Genomic DNA, 21,620 nt, shown 5'->3' with positions numbered 1-21,620 from the left:
GGAGAAACTTAGCAGGTCTGGCAGCAACTGTTGAGAGAAGGACAATTCTGCCAGACCTGCTAAGTTTCTCCACAACTTCTGGTTTTGTTTCAGATTTCCAGTTTCTGCATTTCTTTGTTTTATTCATCTGTTATCCCTCCTGCTTGCTTCCCAGAACCTTTAACTAGTTATAGTTCTTGATCTAACTCCCTTTCAATAGAATATTAAGCTGTGCTTCAGCGACGGATTTCTCTGCTCCAAACGTGATTCAAGCTGTCCAGCACGTAAAGAACATTTTAAGCTAACTTCAGTTCTTCCTAGAAACAGTCCATCACTGTTTGCCCTCCATTTCTTCACCTTGAAAACATTTCTTGGGTCACCCTTCTAACCATCTCGGTTTTAGTGAAAGAAGCCCGAACTTTGTGAAGATATAATTAGGAATGAAGGTTAGGATTATATAGACTTGAAGTTTATGCAGCATATTTTCCATTACTTTTATGATCTCATTTATTACTGAAGCTGCACACAGTATTACTGACAGCAGTCCAATTAAGGTCTTGTGCAAGTTCAGCCTATACGCCATACTTTTGTATTCTGTGCCTCCAGATTAAAGTTCAGGGTTTTTTTTTTATTGTTCCATCTCCTGAAAGAAAGTGGTTACAGTACCAAAGAAGGCCACTGAACTGAGTGCTTTGCGAGCCAATTCAGAGGACACTTAAAAGACAACCACATTGCTATGAGTGTGGAGTCACGTGTAGGTCAGACAAAGTAAGGTCACCTTCCTTAAAGGACGTTTCCTGATAGTTTTTTTTTCAATGACAATTGATGGTTATCATGGTCACCATTTTTTAAAATTTACATTCCACCAGTTGCCATGACTAGATTTGAATCCCAAAGCATAAACCTGAGGTTCTGGGTTAGCAGTATCATCCACTAGCACTATACCATGCTGTCCTCTTTAAAACAGGTTATTTATAACAGGTTTAAGGTCACCACTCCCTGTGATGATGCTGTCACTTTATGAGACTATTTGTCCTGTTTTTTTTTTTGAAGAGTTTGTAAGGCATGAGGTAACAAACTATCTCTAAGAAAGTAAACAATTTGTGAGGCCTTGGGTTTTGTTTAAAAGTTGGAACAAGGGAAGCAGCTCTCTCAGACCAGGCTTTCTGGTTTTTAGATTGAGTTTTAGGCAGAAACCTTTGGGGTCTCAAAAGAGTTGGAAATTTCAGTGAATGTCTCCTAGTTACTCCTTTCTCTGAATTTTCTTGATGCTTTTTTCCCCCTCATGGATTGGAGAACAGCATGTGAGAATCTGTGTCTGAATTTGCCTTTTTGCCAAGTGTGTTTGAGATGTTACTATATTGGAACAATTAATCAGTAACAGGTACTGTATTTATTATTCGGTTAAGTTTTCCAATAGAGTTGTTCTAATTCCTCTTTCTTTTGTTTGTATTTTAACCATAGTGTTTAAATAAATTGTGTTTTGGTTAACATCGAGTAGTTTGACCAGTTGCATTATATCTGGAACATGGCACTTCACATCTGCCTTTAAAATAAGAAAAAGCTAGGGTCTCGGCTACCTTCTCAAAATGTATTGGGGGTCTGGTCTGGTCCATAACGCACCTTTTCAAGGGCAACTGGGGATGAGCAATAAATGCTGGCCAGCCAACGATATCCACAATCCACAAATGAGTAAAACCAAACTTGTTGCTTTTGCACTCCAAGGCCCTATTTATAATGCTGAAGATTTTCTATACTTAATTAACGGCTTTCTCAACCTGCCCATCACCTACAGTGATTTGTGCAGGTACATGTTCCAATCTCTCTGATTCTGCCAGCCCTTGAGGATTTTTAAATTTACAAATACAAAACTCTTTTTTGCTTTCTATACATCCAAAGTAAACTATTAAAAAATTTATTGTTTTCCTGTTCTTTCAAAAAAATTACTTCACAGTTTGTGGATGGACCACCTATCGGCCAACTTATGTCTCCTTCAGAGTTTCACAGTTTTGCCTATCATTTGACATTCAAATTTGTGTCATTTGCAAGTTTTGCTATTATTTCCCACAGAGTCAGATCATAAAAGCATGAAATATTAAAGCACAGGAGTCCATTCAACCCATCAAGTCTGTGCGACTCTTTTGAAGAGCTGCCCTCCATTGTTCTTTTCTCATATCACTGCTGTTTGAATCTGTTTCCACTGGGCACCCAGACTGTGCGCATTACAAATTCTAACCACTTGATACATGTTCATGTCGCTCCCTGTCTCTTGTCCATCACTTTAAATCTGTCTCTAATTTTTACTTATTTAAGCATTTGAAATAATTTCTATATTATCTAAACCCCTCATTGTATTAAAGCCCTTCTTAAATCTCCTCTTCGTTTCCCTTATTAGGAGGACAATCCCAGCTTTAGTCTCTCCACATTAACTGCGGAGCTGTATTTTTAAGTCTTCTTTGAACCTTTTCCAAAGGCTTTCCATTTGTCCTAAAGCGTGATGACCAGAATTGCTGCCGGTTGATTGGAGCCAGTGTTTATACTGGCTTAACTTATCCCTATTCTATCTGTATCTGCCTGTTATTTATAAAGTGTGGGAGCTGATGTACTTCGTTGACTGACTGATTTATTAATCTTTCAGAACTTGGTACACAGTCTCTCTCTGTCTCGTACTCATTCTAAAACTTTGCAGTTAGCACATTTTGTCTTATACTTCCTGCCAAAATGTATCCACTCTGATGTTTCAGCATTGAATTTTGTCTGTCATGTGTCCACCCTTCCCATCAGTCAGCCTACATCCTTTCAAAATCTATTGCCGTCTTTCTCGGTTTTTGCTATACTTCCAAATTTGTTGTCACCAGCAGGTTCTGAAATGATACTGTGTATCTCCCAGTCAATAATGTATGGGTGAAATGTAAAACAGAAATGCTCCTAGTATTGAACCTATGGGGGGCTTCACTTATGTGTATGTGTAGTTCACGATATTCAAGCAGTTCAACATTTAATGAATCAGCCCTTATTCACTGTGCCTGTTAATTCTGAGGAACTTCCTTTCATCATACCTTGCTTTCCATCCTTCAAATGTTTTTCAATTCATCTGGTCACTTTACATTTCAGTCCATTCAGCATTACTTTAGCTTTTGATGTGTTTTAAATCTGTAAACTTGTTAAAATTGTGATTTACTTTGTCAACAGTTGGAGAATGGTGGCACATGGCATAATCCAGAAGCACCAGAGGATTATGGGACTGAAAAGGATAAATCATATTGCCCATTCTTTCTGAAGACTGGATCCTGCAGATTTGGTGATAGGTGAGAAAAGTATTGAAATCTGGACGTAACTGGGCTTCCAGAAAGACCAGAGTGTCTACCTCTTTGTTCAAAGCACACCCACTGCCTGTTAAAGATACGATTTGCTGCCCAGATGAAGATTTGCTTTCCTTTCAAAGCCATTCCAGTGATTTCTGCAGATCAGAAAAGGTGCTCTTGAAGCATTCCTAGGATCATTGGCTTAACCTATGAGAAAAGGTTGAACAGTTTGGACTTATACCTGCTGGACTTTAGCAGAATGGGAGGTGATCATAATAAAGCATCCTCAAGGGACCTGTCATCATGGAAGATAATTCTTGTGGGAAAGGCCACATCTAGGAGACACAGTTTAAGAATAAAACAGATTTTGAAACATATGAGAGAAGCATATTTTTGAGAGTGGTTAGTCTGTAGAATTCTCTTCCCAGAAGCAGTTGAGACAGGTCATGAAATCTTTTCAAGGCTGAATGAGAATCTTGATTGACGAGGAAGTCTAGGGTAATCGAGTGGCAGAGGGGAAAGTGGAGTTGAGACCACAACCAAGTCTGCAATGATCTTGTTGAATGGTGAAGCGGGTATGATTGGCCAAATGGCCTACTTCTGCTTCTGAGTTCTACGCCCTTGGTCACTGAGCTGAAAGGCCTGAAATGATTCCTGCAATGACATTGTTTGTTTTCATCCAGAGGTTTGGATCAATCTGGTCTTCAGTGGTAGGAATTCCGATTATTGTGTGTGCTCCATATCTCACTGGTATTGTCTTTTCTAAAGGTCATGGGCTCCAGGTTTAATCAGTCTTAAAAGACTTCGTTTTTTTTCAGTGTCTCAGTTAACAACCTCCGGTATGTGAAAATGAAGCCCAGAAACAGCAGCACTTCTCTTTTTAGGACTCAGGATTTTTTTTTTATATAGCTGCATCTATATTTCTATATATTATTGCTGGATATGACATAATTTAAAGTGCACCTACTACCCCTGGTTAGGTATATCCTTCCTGGTATTGTAGAATAGTTGTGAACTGTGTTTTGAAATTCAGAGGTACAGAATGTTGGTGTAAAATTAGTTGTCAGTTTAGGCATCAGCTCTGATTCTAGCCCATTTATTGCTGTTTTTAGAGAGGTCACTGAGAAGTTAGAATGCTGAATAATTAGATTGGTTATTTTACATGGCAGCAAATGTTTAATTTGAATATGATTAACATTGAATAATTTGTGGTGTTATGGAAACTCAACAAGTGGCATCAGTGACTCAAGATACAAACAGATAAACAAGGAGCAGGAGGAGGCTCCCTCCAGTCTGTTCCATGATTTAATATGATCATGGCTGATCTAATTGTAACCTCAGATTCACATTCTTACCACTCCTGATAACTTTTCATTCCCTTGCTTGTCAAGAATCCCACCACCCCATGTTAAAAATATTCAAGAACTTTACTTCCAATAGCTTTTCAGGAATAGAGTTCCAAATAATTAACCTAAAATCTGTTTTAAGTGGCTGACCCTGGTTATAGATTCTGTGCACATCTACCCTGTTGAGACCGCTCAGGATTTTGTTTGTTTCAATTCGATTGTCCTATTCTTCTGAACATCAGCTGATACAAGTCTAACCTGTCGTCACAAGATAACCCATGGTATTAATCCACTAAATAATATTCTCTGAACTGCCTCCAATGCATTTAGTATTTTCTTAAATAAGGTGGCCAATACTGTGTAGTTTATCCCCTGCAATCTCACCACTGCCTTGTATAATTGAAGCATAATCTCCCTACGTTTGTATTCTATATCCTTCACATTCAGTGATTACTTTCTGTTAGCTTTTCTAATTACTTGCTCTACCTGCATACCAGTCTTTTACGATTCACACACAAGGACATCTAGACCTCTCTGAATCTCAGAGCTGTGGAATATCAAACCATTTGATATTATACATTTTTACTCTTCTTGCCAAAATGGACAAAGTTGGCTTTAGTCACTTCATCCAAGTCATTTATATAAAGTTGATATAGCAGCGCTGGTCCCTCTGGTACATCACTAAATACATCTTGGCAAGCTGGAAAACACCCTTTTATGCCTAATATCTACTCCCTGTTAAGTAGCTAATCTTCCATGCCAATATAAAATCCCTACAGTGCGGATGGACACTGTTCAACCCATCGAGACTGCACCGTCCCTGCATCCCACCCAGATACAGTGCCCCACTCCTTCCCTGTAATTACCATGGCTCAGATCCCTGGATACTACGGGGCAATTTAGCATGGCCAATTCAGCCAAACTGCACACCTTTTGACTGTGAGAGGAAACTGGAGCACCTAGAGGAAACCCACACAGAAACAGGGAGAATGTGCAGACTCCATACAGACAGTCACCCAAGACTGGAATTGAACCCTGGTCCCTGGCGCTGTGAGGCGGCAGTGCTAACCACTGAGCCACTATGCCACCTAAGTACCATACATTACTGGTGCCTCTTTATCCACAGCATGTGTTACCTGAAAAAATGTTGGAAGTGGAGTCATATATGTCTATCTTAACTCACTAACAAGCTGGATACATCTATATGGAACTCCAGAAGGCGGTTGACGGCAAGCTATGGCAGCTAGTCGGTTGCTTCTTCAATAATGGGTCAGGGCTGATTGAGGAGGTGGTTAACGTGCTTGTTCCTCATTTTCTGTGAGTAGTGATGACCTGGCCACGCCAAGGATTTGATGATGAACTAGTCGTACAGCATCGCAGAATCTCTTCTAGACTTTGTGGTCTACATACGACTGATGTTCATCTGCTTTCTGATTCAGCCAAGTATCTTGTATCTCTTTGAACTACGATCTTGGGAGTTTTGAAATCAATTTTGAGTCTTGGGAGAAGTTAAACAAATAAAAAATGGTGCAGCTTTCTTTAAAAGCAAGTGCTTACAGGATACAGAGAGAAAACCAGCCGAGGAAATCCTAATCCAGCTACCTGTCCAAAACTTCATCATCTGCAGCATCTGGTCTTATTTGCAGCAGAATCTGGACTTTTTGGGAAACGGTTCAGCCCTAGCAGTTATGTATGTGCCCACTGGAGCCCTGCCCAGCACCCCAGATGATGAACATGGTCACTTTTACTTCAAAGGGGAAACAAAATAGAAGATTGAGACTGAATAGAAGATTGAGAACAGTGAAACTGTTTGTTCTGGGACAGGGAATCCAGATAATCAGGGCTTAAACATAAAAGGATAGCTAATCCATTGAGGGATAAAATCACCATTATCTCTCTGACAAAGGAAAGTGGAAATCTATAACTCTCTCCTAATGGACTGTGGGCTCTGGGATCACTCAAAGCTTTCAGGACTAAAGTCAACATATTTGAAGGAAAGGCTGGTGAACAGAGTCAAATACAGATCATTGTGATCTCATTATGGTTAACAGTCTTGAGGGGCTGAATGGACTCCATGTTGCTAAGTATATTTGTGTGTATTCTGTAATCTAAATTGCTGTACCCACCACAAAAATAAGATGCCTACCGGGGTTCACTTGTGTAATGATTATACAAACCAATTCATCATGTGATGCTAATTACCATTTTAAAGTAGTAGATGGTTGGGTTGGACACCATTAGTTTGGAACTGGAAATTCTGTGATAATTCACACTGTTATCCCTTGGCTGTCTTCGTATAACAGAATTGTTCATTTATTTCTTACAGATGTTCCCGTAAACATGTATACCCAGCATCAAGTCAGACCCTCCTTATCCGAGCCATGTTCATTACCTTCGGGATGGAGGAGAGTAGGCGTGATGATTATGATACAGATTCTGGGCTGGAGCACAGTGAGGAGGACATTTACCAGCAGTTTGTGGAATTCTATGAGGATGTACTGCCTGAATTTAAGAGCGTTGGGAAAGTGATACAATTTAAGGTACTTTATAAATTCATTTATGCTTCATATTATAAATAATTTACAGTTGTAAACATTTGAATGTTTCTGCTTGGAATAAGCCCCTTGATTTTGCCCTATCAGCATATCTTACAAGCACTTCTTCCCCCAAACATTTATTTCCCTTCCCCTTTATGTATATTGTTGCTATTTGCTTAAAGATCTTCTCCCAGAATTTTCATGGTTTTATTAGTCACCATCTTATTTAATGGCCCCCAATTTCAGACTCCCCACCCCAGTGGAAACATCACTCCATGCGAAGCCTACTCAAATTCAACTTCTTGTGCACTTGAAGAGAGACAGTTATTAGGCGAACTTGCTCAGGATTTAACTGTAATCGCAGTATTAATGCAGTTGTCTTTCACATTAAATTGTAAATTGTTCGGGCAACTCTTATCTACTGTAGCAAGCTATAAGTTTCTATGTATTCTTCCCAAATTTAAGATGTTCACTATTATTACAATCCCTGTGGAGTCTAATAACTTTCAAAATGAAATGCATTTCGCAGTGACTAGTGGAAGTAACCAAAGGTCAAAGTATTACTTAACAAACAACTAATGCACCAAGCTAGAAGGTACTTTTACATGAACTAATACAATGAATGTGCATCTTACCAACCCTGTCACGGTGCATCACGACTTACAAATAAGAAGCCATTCCAAGAGCAGATATTCCAGGATTCCCACCTCTCCACCAGCCTCTCACTTCTTAACACCCCAGGTCAAAACATCCAGTACCTTTTGTAAGTCATTCCGCTCAGCCCAAGTCTTCAGCTCCAGTTTTTACCAATAGGGCCACTTAAATTGACTCTTTATTCCTTAAATTCTTTGCTTCATAGGTCCTGTCCGTTCTCTCTCAACTGAAGGCAAATTCTCCCAAGCATACTGTTTGATTGTTAACTTAAAAAGTCCTCTTTCTTCTATAACGCTGGCTGCTTTGTCTCATCCTCATATTTCAAAAAACAGCTGTGTTTTTTTTTTCCAAGAATTACTGTGTAAAGGCATGAAGAGTGATGCTTGAAATTTCGATGGTTTCCATTTGATTTTCTCTTCCCATGTCAACCAGATCTCTCAGACATGTCTCTGAGCTGGGGTGTTTCCAGAGTTCTCAATTTTAAAACACAACCCTCTCAGAAAGTCAGCTTCATAACAGTGTTTTTTTGCCGTTTGGAGCTATACACCTGGATTTGCAATTTTTACTTGGCAAGTGTCCATATTGATCAAAAGCAAATTTTATGTTTTTGCATAAGTAATAGCTTTCAAACAATTCCTGTTTCAGAAACGCATCTTGTTCTAGGCTTTTCTTAGGATTTTCTTCTGCCAAGTCTGATTGAGATCCAAAACTAAGATTGAAGAATCAGTATATCTCAGTTAAACACTAACCCTTAAATAGAGCAAAACCCGTTTGTAAAAGACAAAATGTACCATATTAGGAGCTGTATATCAAATAATGTCAGGTTTAAACACACAAAGCTACAAAATTAATTATCAATATTATACATTTTCCAGGTTAGTTGCAACTATGAGCCACATCTCAGAGGAAATGTGTATGTCCAGTATCAAAAGTAAGTCTGTTTCTATGCTGTTCTGCATTGAGTTTAGACTTTTGGATTTACTTAGCGTCTTTTATATCCCAAGACATTTCACAACCACTAACATTATTTTGTAGTCACTATCAGGTAAGCAAGTTCTGTACAGCGAGGGGCTCATGGACTAAACTGAGATAAGTCATCGATTGGTTGAGGGATAGTGTTGGCTAGGATGCTGGAAGATTTTACAAATAGTGCCATAGGATCTTTTAGATCCATGTATACAAGCAGATGGGACCTCGCTTGTCTGAACCATCTCACCTCAGATCATGCAGCACTTGCTCGTTATGATACTGGGAGTACAACCGGGTTTGGCCTGGTAGTATCTGATGTGGGGCTTCAAACCTGTGAAGTTTTTTATCTGTGGTGGGAGCCAAGTGGAGAAACTATAGCTCAGAAAGGCTTTTCTCAAAATGTTTTTAAATTCTTTGAATTATCTGTATGTCATCCCTTTCTTGCCATGTCGCACTTCTCTGTTCCACTCTTCCCACCTCAATCCTTTTCCGTACTTCTCAGCGATAGTCAGAGTTGCATTCACCACTGTGAATTAGGCCACTCCTTGCAAACTTCCACTCCACCATAAGACATCAGATTGGCAATGGGATATGAAGCTTCATATTCTATGCCTCTGCAGTATACTCTGATGATTGAACTACTGCAAACTATGTATAGATTTCTACCTAGTTCATTCTTTGCTGCTGCTTTGTTGCTAACAGCCAATTGCTTGTGTTTTACCATAGAGAGGAGGAATGCCAACAGGCCTTTGCACTTTTCAATGGACGTTGGTATGCAGGAAAACAGTTGCAGTGTGAATTTTCACCTGTCACTCGATGGAAAACAGCAATATGTGGTTTGTTCTCAATACATTTTTAATTTTAAATTGGTCATTTAATATGTCAGTGCATTTATCGGTTTAACTCAATTGCATATTTGGTAATTGCACATTTGCAATGGTTAGTCAAAAGATTAATGAAAAAATATGCTTTTTGCTATCCAGCCTTGCCTTTGATTCTGTCTTGTTCTAATATACTGCAGTGTCCTCACACAGCAGTTTGCTAGGGGTCTAGAACAGGGTTTAAAATAACTTGACAGCAAGACAGGAATCAGGATGGGTGATTTCAAGATTAGGGGCATATTTTTAACATGAGAGAAGAGAGATTTTTTAAAAAAGACATGAGGGGTAATTTTTTTTTTACACAGACGGTGGTTTGCATGTGAAATGAACATCCTGAGGAAGTGATGGATGCGAGTACAGTTACAACGTTTAAAATATACTTAGATAGAATAGGAAAGATTTGGAGGGATATTGGCATGGACTGATTGGACCGAAGGATTTGTTTCCATGCTGTATGACTCTATGGGGATGTAACATTAGGAGTGGTAAACAAGATGGCACTGCAGTAAGGCATTGTTAAATATTAGATGGTATCAGATAAGGAAGTGCAATAAAGTCTAATTCCTTGTTTTGAGTAAGGGCCACTGGACCTGAAACATTAACTCTGACTTTTTCTTCACAGATGCTGCCAAACCTGCTGGGCTTTTCCAGCAATTTCTGCTTTTGTTCCTGATTTACAGCATCTACAGTTCTTTCAGTTTTTATTAGAGTCTAATTCAGGTTTAGAGTATGGATATAAATGCAGTGCTGGAAGTAAGATCCGTGTTTGTGAGCAGTCACATGGAATTATGATGTTGCAACAGTGATGGAGATCTGGTTCAAAAGGGAGCAGAACTGAGTATTAAATGTTGCAGGTTTGAAGTTATCCAGGAAATAAAGGGCATATGGTAGCAGTATTGATTAAGAAAATAATTACTGTGTTGGAGGGAGAGAGAAGGGAGGGTCACTGGCTGGTCCCTGTCAGTGCACCTTGCCCTAGAAATACACCACAAACTTGTAAGCGCAGAAACGAAGCCTGCACCAACCAAAGTAATCCAGAACATGCCTCCCAGGAATCCTCATCTGGCTGCAGGATAAAAGGTCACTTTGCAGGGTGGTCTTGGGTAATTCCAGGAAAGTTCCTCATCCTGGTAAGAGGGGCAATATAAAACAAAGGGTCAAGTTCTGAAGGGAGTGCAGGCACGTAGAGACCTGGGCTATTTCTGCACAAACCATTCAAGTGCCCTAACCAATGTCCTGTATAGCCACAACATGACCTCCCAACTCCTATACTCCATGCACTGACCCAATAAAGGCAAGCATACCAAACACCTTCTTCACTATCCTATCTTTCTGCGACTCCACATTCAAGGAACTGTGAGCTTGCACTCCAAGGTTCAGCAACAATCCCCAGGACCTTACCATTAAGTGTGTAAGTCTTGCCCTGATTTGCCTTTCCAAAATGCAGCACCTCACATTTATCTAAATTAAACTCCATCTTCCACTCCTTGGCCCATTGGCCTGTCTGATCAAAATCCTGTTGGACTCTGAGGTAACCTTGTTCGCTGTCCACTACACCTCTACTTTTAATGTTGTCTTCAAACTTACTAACCATATCTCCTATGTTCACATCCAAATCATTTATATAAATAACAAAAAGCAGTGGACCCAGCATCAATCCTTGTGGCACACCACTGGTCACAGACCTCCGGTCTGAAAAGCAACCTTACACCTCCACATCTAGGTTTCCTGAGACAAAACCTTGAAAAGGCAATAAAAACATCAAGTATTTTTAAAATTCACTCGTGGGATGCAGATGTCACTGGCTGAAGCAGCATCTATTGCCCCTCCCTAGTTGAGCTTGAGAAGGTGGTGTTGACCTTTCTTCTTGAACTGCTGCAGCCCACATGCAGTAGGTACACATACAATTCCGTTTAGGGATGGAATTCCAGGATTTTGATTGAGCAACAGTGAAGGAACGGTGATATATTTCCTTCAGCATGGAAACAGGCCATTCGGCCCAATTTGTCCATGCTGCCAGTTCTCACAGGTTGTAGGTTACCGTGTATCTGCTGCCCTTGTCCTTCTAGGTCATAGAATTGAAAAGATCATAGAATCCTCACAAGTGCAGAAAGAGGCTGTTCAGCCTGTCGGGTCTGTACTGACCCTCTGAAGATCATCTCACCCAGACTCACCTCCCATCCTATCCCCATAACCCATCTAGCCTGCACATTCTTGGACACTGTGGGACAATTTAGCATAGCTAATCCACCTGACCTGCACATCTTGGACTGTGGGAGGAAACTAGAGCACCCAGTCGAAACCCAAGCAGACATGGGGAGAACATGCAAACTCTAAGCAGATAGTAGTGGCTGTGGGTTGAGAAGATGCTGTCTAAGGATATTTGGCCATTTGGCACTGCTACTGAGCGGCAGTGGTGGAGGGAATGGATATTTGTGCATGTGGTGCCAATCAACCAGGCTGACCTGTCCTGGATTGTGTCAAACTTGAAGTATTGTGTAGCTGGACTCATCCAGGCAAATGGGGGGAGTATTCTATCACACTCTTACCCTTGTGCCTTTTATTCTTGTGCCCAGTATTCTTAGCCTCTGACCTGTCCTTGTAGTAACTGTGTTTATGGGGAGTGTAGTTGGTAACCCCGAGGATATTGATGGTAACACCATTGAATGAATGACAAGGGTGGTGGCTAGATCATCTGTAATACGGACATTTTTCAAGATGCCGCTATTTATTTCCCCACGTTCTATACCTTCCATATCCTTCTCCACAATGAACACTGATGCAAAATACTCATTTAGTATTTCCCCCATCTCCTGCAGTTCCACACATAGATGGCCTTGCTGATCTTTAAGGGGCCCTATTCTCTCTAGTTACTCTTTTGTCATTTATGTATTTGTAGAATCCCTTTGGATTCTCTTCAACGCTTTTTGCCCTCCTGATTTCCACCTTAAGTGTACTCCTACTGCCTTTATACTGTTTAAGGTTCTTGAGTAGATTTGTAGCTCAGGTTGTGGATGCTGTGGTTGGTTCGCTCTCTGAGCTAGTTCGTTAGTTCGCAGACGTTTTGTTACCCTACTCGGTAACATCAGTGCAGCCTCCAATGAAGCGCTGTTGTGTTTTCCAACCTGGTACTTAAACTCTGGGGTCCATTAGATTTGATTACCTCATTTTCAGTTTTCCTTCGTCATTTCCTTCAGAAATTTCTGAAGAAGGGTTCCGACCTGCTTTCCTGCTCCTCTAATACTGCCTGGCCTGCTGTGTTCCTCCAGCTCCACACTGTGTTATCTCTGACTCCAGCATTGGCAGTTCTTACTATCTCCCAGTCTGTCCTCATAACTGAAACTTTCCATCCTAGGGAACATCCTGATGAATCTCCTCTGCACCCTCTCCAATGTAACCACGTCCTTCTGATAGTGTGGCAACCAGAACTGCACACAGTATTCTCGTGGCCTAACCAATGAGTTATAAAGTTGTAACAACTTCTTTGCTCCTATATTCTACACCTTGGCTAATGAAGACAAGCATCCCGTATGCCTTCTTCACCACCCTGAAGGTGCTGACACCTTCAGGGATCTATGGATTTGTGCTCCTAAGTGCCCCTCATTGTGTATATCTTTCCCTTATTAGACTTCCCACAATGTAACACCTCACACTTATCAGGATCAAATTCCATCTGTCATTGCTCTGCCCAGTTTACTAGTTGATCAGTATCAGACTGTATCCTGAGACCATCCTCCTCACTATCAACAACACCAGCAATTTTCATGTCATTTGCAAACTTACTAGTTATACCTTCTACATTCACATCCAATTTGTCAATGTAAATAACAAACAACAAGCGTCCCAGCAGCAATCCCTGTGGTACACCACTGGTCACTGACTTCCGATCACAAAAACAACCCTCCATCATCACCCTTTGCCTCCTGTTTGTAAGCCAGTTTGGGATCCAACTTGCCTTAGATTCCATGGGCTTTTACTTTTTGGAACAGCCTTTCATGTGGGGCCTTGTCAAAGGCTTTACTGAAGTCCATGTAAACCACATCAACTCCATTAACCTCATGAATGAATTAGTAATTTTTTCAGAAAACTCAATTAAAATAGTCAGACAAGATCTCTCTCTAACAAATCCATGCTGATTATCCCTGAATTTCTGTGTTGTTTAATGCTGTCCTCAGAATTTTTCCCAATAATTCCCCTATCACTGGTCTGTAATTACCTGGCCTATCCCTCCTGTCCTCCTTGAAAAGGAACCACATTAGCCATCGTCCTGTCATCTGGCACTTCGCCTGTGGCCAGCGAAGTACTAAATATCTGCCAGGGCCTCAGCAATCTAATTCCTTGCGCCCCCACCCCCCCCAAAAAAGAACAGCCTAGGACACATCTAATCAAACCTGGGGATTTGTGCACCTTTATGCCAGCTAAAACATCTAATGCCCCTTCCTTATTAGTCTTAACATGTTCTAGAACCTCACCATTCCAAATGAAATCCGTTACTACAATGTCTTTCTCCTTTGTGAATACAGACGAGAAATAGTCAGTTATGATCTCACCCACGTCCTCTGGCTCCATGCACAGGTTGTCCTTTTTGTCCCTAATAGGTCTCACTTTTTCCATGGGAATTCTCTTACCCTTAATATACTTATAAAAATCATTGAGGTTTTTCTCGGTACCATCTGCCAGAGGTATTTCGTGGCCCTTCTTTGCCCAGCTAATTTCCTTTTCAAGCAACCTCTTACACTCTCTTTACTTCTGAAGGGCCTCTCTTGTTTTTAATGTTAACATATGCTTCATCCTTTTTCTGTATCCCTTGATCCAGGGTTCAGTGGACTTGCTGTCCTTGTCCTTCACTCTTAGGTGAACACGCTAGCCCAAAAGACTTGCACATTCCAAATAAAAACCAAAAGAACTGTGGGTGCTGTAAATCAGAAGCAGACACAGAAATTGCTCTAAAAGCTCAGCAGATCTGGCAGCATCTGTGAACTGAAATCAGAGTTAATGTTTTGGGTTTGGTTCTGAGGACAGGTCACTGGATCGGAAATGTTAACTCTGATTTCTCTCCACAGATGCTGCCAGACCCGCTCAGCCTTTCCAGCAATTTCTGTTTTTGTTCCACTTTCCAAATGTAGATTTAACTACAGCAGTCGCTCCTAGTCGATGTTTGCCAGATCCTGTATAATGACATTGAAGTTAGCTTTCCCCCAGTTTCCTCACCACCTTATCCCTTTCCATAATAACTTTGAAATTTACAAAGTTATGGTCACTATCCCCAAAATGCTGGCCCACTGAATCTTCACTTGAACAGCTTCATTCCTTATGATTAGGTATAGCATTGCCACAACTCTAGTAGGACTATCCACAGACTGGTGCGAGCAGCTTTTCTGGATGCACCCAGTCTAATCCTTTCAGTTGAAATCCCCGACAACCATAACCCTATTCCTCTCACACCTTTCTGTGATTTGCCCACATATCTGCTCTTCCATCTCCCTATGACTGTTGGGAGGCCTGTAGTAGAATCCCAGCCAAGTAATCGCCCTTTTTTATTTCAAAGCTGTACTCAGATGGCCTCATTTGAAGTGCCTTCTAGGACATTCCTCCCTCATTACTGTAATGATGGTTTCCTGAATCAATAATGCATTTCTCCCACATCTCTCCCGTCTCACCATCATGCCTGAAACTTCTGTACCCTGGAATGTTGAGCTGCCAGTCATGCCCTCCCTTCAACCATGTCTCAGTGACTGCAGCAATATTACATTCCCACATACTGATCCATGCTGTAGGTTTATCTGCCTTACCAGACAAACTCCTTGCATATGCTCACCGTTTCCTATGGAATCTTTTACTTTGACATCCTTTCTTAAACCTGCTTCATTACACATCACCAAATCCAAGATGGCCTGATCCCAGCTCCGATCCACAAACTCTTGTTCTAGGAGATCGTCCCAAATATGAATTCATACGAACTATGAATTCTTGGTGGCTACCTTTATCAATCTGACTCTCCTAACCCATGTTAAAATTAAAATCTCCCGTGATGATGTACTACCTTTTTTTAACAAAACCTCATTGTCTCCTGATTTATTCTCTGGCCCACTGTATAGCTACTGTTAGGGAGCTTATAGACTTTTACTAGTGTTGTCTTCCCCTTTCTGTTTATAACCTCCACGTCTTCTGATCCAAGATCATTTCTTGCTCTTGTACTTATTCCATCCTGTACTAATAATGCTACCCCACCACCTTGCCCTTCATGCCTGTCCTTCAAAAATTTGATTGAGGTGTTCAAAATGAGGAAGGTTCAGGATAGAACAGATAGTGAGAGTCTGTTCCCGTGACTGAAAGGATAGAGAACTCAAGGATGCAGATTAAAAGTGTTTGATTCTTTCATCAAAGGAAATAGGAAAAAAGTGTTTTTATGTAGTGAATGGATAGGATCTGGAATGCATTGCCTGAGGGTGTGATGTTGGCAGGGTTAATCATGGATTTCAAAATGGAATTGGGTTATCAATGAGATTGAATATTTGCAGGGTTACAGACAAAAGGCTCGAGAGTGGGACCAAGTGAATTGTTCTTCTGGACTAGAGTCTATAAACCTATAATCCAAATTTGCTTCATTGAATCTGCCAATCTCTCTGGCTGCCTGAGTTAATAGGTATTAGTCTCTAGTCTTTTATAGGAGATTTCAGTTTCATGATGTGAAATCAGTTTGTTGCTAATTGAATGGCATCAGGTGCCAGTAACCTTTTGCAAAAGTTTAATTAACTCTGTTAACAGGACTCTACGAAAGACGCAAATGCCCCAGAGGAAAACACTGCAATTTTCTCCATGTGTTCAGGAATCCTAACAGCGAGTTCTGGGAGGCTGACCGAGACCTTTACATATCACCAGATAGGACCAAATCCTACTCTAGTAAATACTTTGAGAGGCGTGAAAGAACAAGCTATCGTCACGATTACCACAGTCGATCCAGGAGGCGGTACAGCTGTAGTCCAGACAAGACACATAGAAGGTCTGGAGAGTCTGAAAGGAAACGAAAACGAAGCAGGAGCAAAGATAGGAGACGCTTACAGAGGTCCAGGAGTAAAAGTCAGGACAGAAAAAGATCACGAAGCAGAGAGAGGTACCGTAGAAGCCAGAGTAAAGAAACACGCAGATCTCAGAGGTCTCGAAGCAGAAGCGGAGAGAGAAGGAGATCGAGAAGCAGAGATGGAAGTAGGTGTAGGTCAAGGAGCATAAGTGAAGAACGATCATTGAGCAGGAGTAAATCTAGATCCAGAAGCCGAAGTAAAAGGACAAGCAGAGACCGGTCTGGCAGCAGGGGATTGGGGACAGAGCGATCACGAAGCAGAAGTAAAAGTAAACCACGATCCAGAAGTAGAAGCCCTCTTAGATGGAATAGGAAAAGGAAAAGAGAGTCTGAAAACAAGGACAAAAAAAGCAAAAAGAGAGCAAAGAAAGAGAAGAAAGCCAAGAGCAAGGCTGACGGTAAATCGAAAGGCTCCAAAACAAAGAGGCAGGATGATGAGCACAAGAACTCTCCAGTTAGTCAATTAGAAAAGGATGCACAAATCCCAGCACATGATCCTGAAGCACGAGGCCTCTCCACTTCTCCAAGCACAAAGAGCTCAGCGAGTGATTTAACAGTGCCTGCCAAACTAGAAGAGACCGCTGAAACAGAAGCCGTAAATCAGTGAAGGTAACTTATTTTTTAAAGACATTCAGTTGCATAGTAATACAGACCTCTAGCATCACTGAGAAAAGAATGTTGCTGGAGCTTCTTGCACTCAGCAGGACAGATATTTTGGTGTTTTTGCATCTGTCTTATTGAGCGGGAGACAAAAAGCTTCATGTCTTCTTTACAGATGTTGGGTAAAATGCTGTGTTCCTGTTCATCATGTGACAATTGGGATGCTGGCAGAGGGTGCAAGGAGGTTCAGGAAACATGAGGTTTTCACTGATATGGAGATCGGATGAGAATACTGGGATTCCAGCATCAGTGAAGAAATGGGTTGTGGGGGTTTAGGGGCTCAGTGGGAATGACAGATGGTCGGTGACTGAAGGGGCACTGTGTGGATGGTGGGATACACATCAGCAAAAGTGGTGTGGGAGTGACAGGGGAATAGTCAGTGAAGAGTGACCTTTGGGACTGGTGAGCATTGTTAAAACTCAGTGGGTGCAGTACAAGAATACAGGAACCAGGTTTCTCATTGAAATGGTTGGTTAAAAAATGAATTCCAAAATGCTGATGCCATGAATAATTGTAAAACGGAATTGAATGGTGCTTAATGATATAGAAGGTATAGAGTTACAGAATTAAGCACGGCTGCTCTTTCAGTGAATCAACAGATCACCTCTTGTTGACTGTAAATAAGCTTTTAAATTTTGAAAGACAATTGCTTTGTGATACCAAATTAAACATTGCTTCCTTTCTAAAGTTAAGTTTTCTTGGATTTCAGACTTAATGCGTGCACGTTGGTAAGCTCTTCTGAATCACTTACAGCAGCTCTGATAAGACAATGTGATCATGTCAAATCTCAGTAGCTTTAGGGAAATGAAATTGGGGCTCATACATGTCATTTAGGAACAGGATGAGATCCTTCAGCCCCTCCAATCAGCTCTACCACTCAATAAAATCATGGCTTATGTGATTGTGGCATCAATCCCATATTCCTGCCTACCCCATTACTTTTAACTCCTTTCTAAATCCAGAATCTATCTACCTCTGTCATAAAGTACTGTGGCCCCTTGGGAGAGATAGTTCCTAAGACTCATGACCCTCAGAGAGAGAATTCTTCTTCACCACTATCTTGTGGGAAACATCCTTTCAACATTTCCTTATCAAGTCCTCTTAGGATCTCTTTGTTTCAATAAGGTCACCTCTAATTCTAATAAACTCCAATGATTATAGGCCCAGCTTGTTCAAACCTTTCCTCAAAATAACCCCCTTCACTCCACCCCACTCAGTTGAATGAACCTTCTTTGAACTGCTTCTAACACATTTACATCCTTTCTTAAATAAGGAGACCAAAACTGTACACTTACTTAACCTATCTCTATCCTTTTGCAATCTCATGTCAGTCTTCACAACATACATTCCTAACTATCTTTTTATTATCAGCAAATTTACTTACCAGACAGTTGGTCCCTTCATTCAAAGAAAATAGAACAGTACAGCACAGGAACAGACCCTTTAGCCCACAGTATTGTGCCAGACATGACGCCAGATTAATCCCTTCTGCGTGCCCTTGGTCCATGTCCCCCCTTTCCTTGCATATTCATGTGCTTACCTAAAGCCCCTTAAACATCCCTGATGTATCTGCCTCCGCCACTACCCCCGGCAGTGCATTCCAGGCACCTACTACTCTGTTTAAAAGACTTGCCCTTCACATTTCCTTGAACTTTCCCCCTCTTACTTTGCTGCCCTCTAGTATTAGACATTTCAATGCTTGGGAAAAAGATTCTAACTCAACCTTATCTATGCCTCTCATAATTTGACAGACTTCTATCAGGTTTCCCCTCAGCTTCCGCTGCTGTGGAGAAAGCAACCCTAGTTTGTCCAGTCTCTCCTTATAGCTTATACCCTCTAATCTAGGCAGCATCCTAGTAAACCTCTTCTGCATCTTCTGCACCCTCTCCAAAGCCTCCACATCATTCCTGTAATGTGGTGACCAGAATTGAACACAATACTCTTTTAAATGCGGCCTAACCAAAGTTTTATAAAGCTGCAACATCACTTCTGACTCTGATACTCAACACCCGACCAGTAAAGGCAAGCATGCCATACGCTGCCTTTATTATCCTATCTACTTGTGTGGACACTTTCAGGGAGCTATAGACTAGGACCCCAAGATCTCTCTGTACATTAAGAGTCCTGTCATATACAGTTATACATTTCCTCAATATTTGATCTCCCAAAGTGCAACACCTTACACTTAATCAGATTACACTCCATTTGCCATTTCTCCACCATATCTGCAACTGATCTATATCCTGTGATATCCTTTGACAAACTTGTGCACTATACACAACTCTCCCTTGTTGTTTATTTAATTGTAAATAATTGAGGCCTTGACCCTGATCACTTTGGCACATACCACTTGTCACAACCTGCCAACCCCAAAATAATCCATCTGTTCCACACTGTTTTCTATTTGCCAACCAGTCCTCTGTTATATTTTGAGTATTAACCTTTTGAGGCACCTTGTCAAATACCTTGTTGATATCTAGCTACAATACATCTACAGGTTCCCCTTATGCTGTTTTTTTACTTCCTCAAAGAATTCTTTAAAAACACTGGATGAACATTATTTTTCTTTCTCAAAACCACGTGCACATGACTGAATGTGTTAAGACTTTTGATTTGTCTTGCTATCACCTCGTTAATAGATTCCATCATTTGCCCAGAGACAGATGTTAAGTTAACTGAACTGTAGTTTCCCGTCTTCCTTCTTTCTTGAACATAGCCACATTTGCTATTTTCCAATTTGATGGGATCCTTCTAGAGTGTAAGGAATATTGGAAAATTAAACCCAAAGCATCTACAATCTCAGCAGCCATTTTTTTTTTTTTAAACACTCTAGGATGATGTCCATCAGGGCCAAAGGGACTTGCCTGTTATTAGTTCTAATAGTTTTCTCAGTAATCTCTTCCCTAGTGATTGTAATTGCTTTTAAGTTCTTACTTCCTTTCAGTTCCTGATTTGCAGTTATTTCTAGGAAATTATTTGCATCCTCCATTGTGAAGGAAAGTGTGTTTAAAAGGTAATTATTTTTAATTTATGTATTTCAGAATTGAGACTGAACCTAATCTAGAAGCTTGTGAAAAGTGAAACTGCATTGATCAACTACAAAATTGAGAAAGACTACACAAGGGGACAATGCACAAACTCCATTTATAATACTTCTCGCTTGTCTGTTATATACATTTCATTTTATATTTATTTTGATAACTATTAAACTGTCACCAGTTCACGCACTTAAAACTGCCAGTTTAAAGTTAATTGTGGCTTGGTAGTAATCTGTGCCTGATGTAGTCAAATTGTTATTTTGTTTGTTGACTGCAAAATAATCAGGCCAACTACAGTTTACAGTATCTGCATTATACATTCTGTCCAACATGAGACCTTTGTTAATGAGCTATACTGTGTGTATATATCATAATATTTTGTAAAAGCAGAATACAGGATTTGAGAATTTACTTTTGGAAGCATTTTGTGAAGTTTCAAATTCCATCAAGGCCATTGTGGGAGGGAAGAGCTGAGGAATAAGGAGAAGTTACTGTTCACTTTGGATGACAGGCTACTCAACCCATGGATAAAGATCTGATGATCCTCATGTCCACTTAGAGGGTATAGGTTTAAGGTGAGAGGGAAAAGATTTAAAAGAGACCTGAGAGGCAACTTTTTCAACATAAACAGTGGTGCTTATGTGGAATGAGCTAACAGGGGAAGTGCTGTATATCTTTATGAAATGTGGGAAGTAATATTCATGGCCCACACATACCAGACAATGACCATCTCCAATAAGACAGAATCTAACCATAACCCTATTCAATTACATTAATGCTGCATTCCCCATTATCAACATCCTGAGGGTTGCCATTGCACAGGAACTGGACTACCCCTATGAATACAGTAATTACAAGAGCAGGTCAGAACAATAGGTAATGGCGATCCCATACAGTTAGTGCCATCCTTCTGGGCAATAGACAAGGGCTTGGAAAGTGTTGAACAAACTTTGGTAAGCAGTATGGCAGAGCTTCGATCTAATCCATTACCAGTGGTATCACATCTTTGGTGACTTGCATGTCAAACAGCTCAAGCTGTATGTTGTGGCTTTACCAGGATGCTGCTTCAGGCTCCTTTGCTTTTCATAATCCAGTTAATGACACTACATTTTGTATCTGGTACATTTCAGAAGGTGGAGTGATTTTTTTAAGACGGATGGCTTTGTATTG

The 21,620-nt window shown here is 40.7% G+C and overlaps 1 protein-coding gene across 1 annotated transcript in view; it reads left to right on the top strand.

Moving 5' to 3' along the window:
* zrsr2 (zinc finger (CCCH type), RNA-binding motif and serine/arginine rich 2) overlaps positions 1-20,784 on the top strand; it is a 33,123-nt gene extending 12,339 nt beyond the window's left edge. The window contains exons 7-12 of the mRNA XM_048603198.1: positions 3,172-3,287; positions 6,957-7,170; positions 8,697-8,752; positions 9,517-9,626; positions 16,440-17,361; positions 20,454-20,784. Coding sequence (XP_048459155.1) covers positions 3,172-3,287; positions 6,957-7,170; positions 8,697-8,752; positions 9,517-9,626; positions 16,440-17,359 — 1,416 coding nt within the window. The 3' untranslated portion in view covers positions 17,360-17,361; positions 20,454-20,784. The remainder of the gene's footprint in view (positions 1-3,171; positions 3,288-6,956; positions 7,171-8,696; positions 8,753-9,516; positions 9,627-16,439; positions 17,362-20,453) is intronic.
* The last annotated feature ends 836 nt before the right edge of the window (positions 20,785-21,620 follow it).

This window comes from Rhincodon typus, chromosome 11 (genome assembly GCF_021869965.1).
Source record: "Rhincodon typus isolate 14 chromosome 11, sRhiTyp1.1, whole genome shotgun sequence".
Lineage (NCBI taxonomy): Eukaryota > Metazoa > Chordata > Chondrichthyes > Orectolobiformes > Rhincodontidae > Rhincodon > Rhincodon typus.
This window is presented reverse-complemented; position numbering and strand designations above follow the sequence as displayed.